General features: G+C 53.6%; 1 protein-coding gene across 1 annotated transcript in view; it reads left to right on the top strand.

Annotated features, from left to right (window-relative positions):
- Nucleotides 1-2,231, top strand: part of TNFRSF8 (tumor necrosis factor receptor superfamily, member 8) — a 73,625-nt gene extending 71,394 nt beyond the window's left edge. The window contains exon 15 of the mRNA XM_010849844.1: nt 916-2,231. Coding sequence (XP_010848146.1) covers nt 916-1,160 — 245 coding nt within the window. The 3' untranslated portion in view covers nt 1,161-2,231. The remainder of the gene's footprint in view (nt 1-915) is intronic.
- The last annotated feature ends 2,460 nt before the right edge of the window (nt 2,232-4,691 follow it).

Raw genomic sequence — 4,691 nt, 5'->3', positions numbered from 1 at the left:
GGGGGAGGCGCGCAGGTAATGCAGCTAACAGGCTGGGCTGGTTATTCATCCATGCAATTCACACAGGCAGCCCTCCTGTTTGCAAGGCAGGCACACAGCAATAAGAAATAAACACCAAGATATACGGGCCCCTGCAAAGCTGTCCAGATCTCAGGCTCTTGGCAATTATTAACAGGGTTGAGGTTTCTGTAGGATGTGGTCTGGGTTAGGCTGGACTGAAGAGGTTCCTGGGACGCAGAACTTTGAAAACTGGTAGCATCTCAGGAAAACCAGGACATGTTGCCGCCGCCCGCTTCCCCTCCTCCCGCCCGCGCAGTCCCCAGATTTCTGCTTTAGGCACGTGAATAGGTGCTGAAAGGGAAGCTGGGCATGGTGGAGTTTCTTTGGGGATTTCTACTGACTACCTGGTGACCTTGGGCAGGTCATTTAACATCCCTGAGCTCCATCTGTAAATGGGGATCGTATAATAATCGGCCATCTATCTTGTGGAAGTGATGCAAAGATTCGGAAGCTAATGTGTGGAAAACATCCAAGGCGGCAGGCTAAGCTCTGCCAGTGTTCAGTGGCGCTCTTGATATCAACATCGTTGTTCCCTGATTTCCCCCCACTTCTTGCTTTCTCTCCTAACCCTGTCCTCTCCTTTCCTGCCCCATCCCTGCAGAAATGTCGAGAAAATCAGGAGCACCTCCAGTCCTTAACCCCTCTGCAGGCAACTGCTAGCTGTTTTATCTCCTTTGAAGCCCCAAGACACCTGTGAAGTCAGCAGGGTTTATTGTGGATCAGAGTGGCTGTGCGTTCTCCCTGAGGCCACACAGCAGGAGTGGCAGAGCTGGTATAGGGACCCTCCTCTGCCTCCTGGCTTCTGTAGAGCTGGGGCCCTGGTCTCCTCACCTCCCCCACCCTTTTGCCTTGCAGAGAACATCTACATCATGAAAGCCGACACCGTGATTGTGGGGACCGTGAAAGCCGAGGTGCCTGAGGGCCAAGGCCCAGTGGGGCCAGCCGGGCCCGAGCTCGAGGAGGAGCTGGAGACAGACTATGCCTCCCACTACCCGGAGCAGGAGACGGAGCCACCACTGGGCAGCTGTGGGGACGTTATGTTCTCGGTGGAGGAGGAAGGGAAGGAGGACCCCTTGCCCACGACTGTCTCTGATAAATGAGGGCTGGACTGCGGCTGAGAGGGCAGCTGGGTGCCTCTGGAAGGCCATGGTGGCCCTGGTGGCACCACACCGGTGGCAGAGGCCCGTCTGGCTTGAACTGAGGTTCCAGCATCCAGCGGTGGGCCCAGCCTGTCAATATGGGAGGTCCCGCTGTTCTATACTTGTATCCCCACTCAGCGCCTCCCAACCCGGACCTTGGGGAGCCCAGGCCTGTGCGGCAGAGACAGACAAGGGGCTGGATCTGAATGACCAGGAGGGCCTGGGCGCCTTGCCTTCTGCTGCTGCCAAGAAGATGCCCAGAGTCCTGGGTGTCAAACACACACCCCAAGCAGAGGCTGAGGCCACGAGGCACATCCCCCCAGACCCCGCTTTCTCCATCACCCTGGCCTCAGGAGTGATGCCCTCCAGGCCTCACTGCTGTGCGAGCCACCCCTAGTTACTGTGAGTGGCCCTGTGGGCATGGAGCCAATGCCTCTGTTTGTTTCTCCTGAATCAGAAGGGAAGTCAAGAAATGGGGTGTTGTCTGCCTGCCCCGTTTTGGCCGCAGCCACAGCACTGCACTCTGCGGACGTGAGTCCCCAGTCTGGCCTCCAGCCCTGCCTGGGCCACTGGGGCCCTCCTAGCCTTGCCAGTCTGTCAGTGTCCTGTAGCCTGCTCCACAGTGGGCCCAGGGCCCAGCGCATGTCACCGTTCCCGAAGCAAGAGGCCTCCGGGACCCAGCCACCTGAAGATTCTCAGCAGCCATGGTGCCCTTGCCCAGATGGAGGCCCTGCCCACCAGCTGCTGCCTGGAGAAGAGCCTGCTCTGCTTCACCCAGGCGGCTTCCTTGCTAAATGGAGAAGGGGAACTGTGGGCCCTTCTTGGGTTCTCACCTGCTCTGTGGACACCATGGTCTCTGTCCTGGGTCACGAAGATGCATCCTTCCCAGATCTGCCAGGTACATAGATCCTGATGGTCCCAGGCCCAGCCTCTGGCTCCAGCTGCTCAGCGCCCATGAGACTGGGTGATTGTGCTCAGTCGTGTCCGAGTCTTTGCCATCCCATGGACCCCACAAGGTGCGACCCCACCAGGCTCCTCTGTCTATGGGATTCTCCGGGCAAGACTACTGGAGTGGGTTGCCATTTCCTACCCCAGGGGATCTTCCCCACCCAGGGACTGAACCCTCATTTCCTACAGCTCCGGCCTTAGCAGGTGGATTCTTTACCACTGAGCCACCTGGGAAGCCCAGAAGGCGATTTGGGTGTTTGTGCTCCTGTGGATGTCAAAAAGCTCCCTGGTCTCCCATTCTGCTGGAAAACAAAGAACATTTTGTGGTTCAATCTGGACTTCAGGAGTTTTGCATTTCACAGTAAAGATCGAGTGGCCTGATTTGGGCCTGCGGTGTCCTGCTCTCCTGGGGGCTCTCAGACTCAAGTCAGCAAACAAGCGGCCTTGGAAAAGGAGTATGGGCAGATGCTAAGTCTGCTGTGGCCCCAGGACACACAGTCCAGGCAGCCTGGAGGCTGTTGGAATTACCCGCTGGAAGGCAGGCCGGGGAAAGCTGCTGTTTACTCACCAGCCCACTCAGTCTCTGGAGGAAGTTGAGGCTGGGTCAGGCATCACAAGGGTAGTTTCTGAAACCACTCAGATGTTTTGGGGAAAGTTGGAGAGACGCTGGACGCTGTGAGAGACAGTTTACATCAGAACCTGATGTTTATATGGGCTGGACAACTGCCAAAATGCCCTTTGCAAGGACAGTATGGGTGCTCTGCAACCTCCTGCCACTCTCCCCACCCCCCAACCCCGAAGGGCTCTGTAGCTGTGACTTGAGGATATTGACATATGCTTCATGGAATGACAGGCTCCCTCGCTGGAGGGCCTGTCACAAAACTTTGATCCTTTAAAAATTCATAAGTTCCCTTAGAAAGCAATCACAAGGCTCAGGAAATTCTCCCTGAGATTTGAGTATGTCTGAGTAGAAGGGTCTGAGCGATCTCTCTCCAGTCAGGACAGGGGTTCCCCCTTTCTCTCTGCCCCCAGACACCTAGGCTGTCAGCCTCTGGGGACAAGGAGCCCCCTGTCTGCTGGGACAGCCATTCCCACTGCTGGAGGTTTTTCCCTGTGGATGGAGGCAGACTATTCCTTGTGTAACACCCACTCCCTGGTCAGTCCAAGGCCCAGCCTTTGAGGATACTCAGAATAAAGCCCTCAAGTCCTAAGGTTCCCTTTGGGTAGGAGAGATGCATGGTTTCCCCATGATCCTTCTTCCCTCTGGGCTGAACCCAGCAGCACTCCAGCTTGGGAAAGGGAGTCACTTAGTAGCAGCACGAATGCCCCAGCCTTGGGGAACCCAGAGAGAACCAGGAGTGAATGTAAGCCTTGGGCTTAGAGTCAGAGCTAGGAAGTCAGTCTGCCTCCCTGGTGTCAACAAAAATTCATCTGTCTAAGAAAGAATTGGAAGACTTCATTTGAGCCAAATGTTAGGATTATAACCTGGAAAGAGCGTCTCAGAAAGCTCTGAGGACTATTCCACCCATTAGAAGTCAAGACACAGTTTAAGTTTTTTTTGAGACAGAGGGCTGTACATTAAATGACATATTATTGACCGGTTTACATCATCCAGATCTAAGTGCCATCGTGGTGGGTCATGTGACCCCTTATAAGACCAAGAAGAAATGCCATGTTTTAATGAATTGTCTTGTTGATGCTATGAGTACATGACTGGTTGAGCCGGTGTTCCTGCTGATAGAAGTCTGGTTTGATGCATAATAACAGATACACAGTGCGGGGGGAGGAGTTTGTTCAGTTCAGTTCAGTTGCTCAGTTGTGTTCGACTCTTTGCAACCCCATAAATTGCAGCACGCCAGTCCTCCCTGTCCATCACCAACTCCCGGAGTTCACTCAAATTCACATCCATCGAGTCGGTATGCCATCCAGCCACCTCATCCTCTGTCATCCCCTTTTCCTCCTGCCACCAGTCCCTCCCAGCATCAGAGTCTTTTCCAATGAGTCAACTCTTCGCATGAGGTGGCCAAAGTACTGGAGTTTCGGCTTTAGCATCATTCCTTCCAAAGAACACCCAGGACTGATCTCCTTTAGAATGGACTGGTTGGATCTTGCAAGAACACCCAGGACTGATCTCCTTTAGGATGGACTGGTTGGATCTCCTTGCAGTCCAAGGGACTCTCAAGAGTCTTCTCCAACACCACAGTTCAAAAGCATCAATTCTTCGGCGCTCAGCTTTCTTCACAGTCCAACTCTCACATCCATACATGACTACTGGAAAAACCATAGCCTTGACTAGATGGACCTTTGTTGGCAAAGTAATGTCTCTGCTTTTCAATATGCTATCTAGGTTGGTCATAACTTTCCTTCCAAGGAGTAAGCGTCTTTTAATTTCATGGCTGCAATCACCATCTGCGGTGATTTTGGAGCCCCCCGAAATAAAGTCTGACACTGTTTCCCCATCTATTTCCCATGAAATGATAGGACCAGATGCCATGATCTTAGTTTTCTGAATGTTGAGTTTTAAGCCAACTTTTTCACTCTCCT

Source organism: Bison bison, unplaced genomic scaffold, assembly GCF_000754665.1.
Source record: "Bison bison bison isolate TAMUID 2011002044 unplaced genomic scaffold, Bison_UMD1.0 scf7180017864289, whole genome shotgun sequence".
Classification (NCBI taxonomy): Eukaryota; Metazoa; Chordata; class Mammalia; order Artiodactyla; family Bovidae; genus Bison; species Bison bison.
This window is presented reverse-complemented; position numbering and strand designations above follow the sequence as displayed.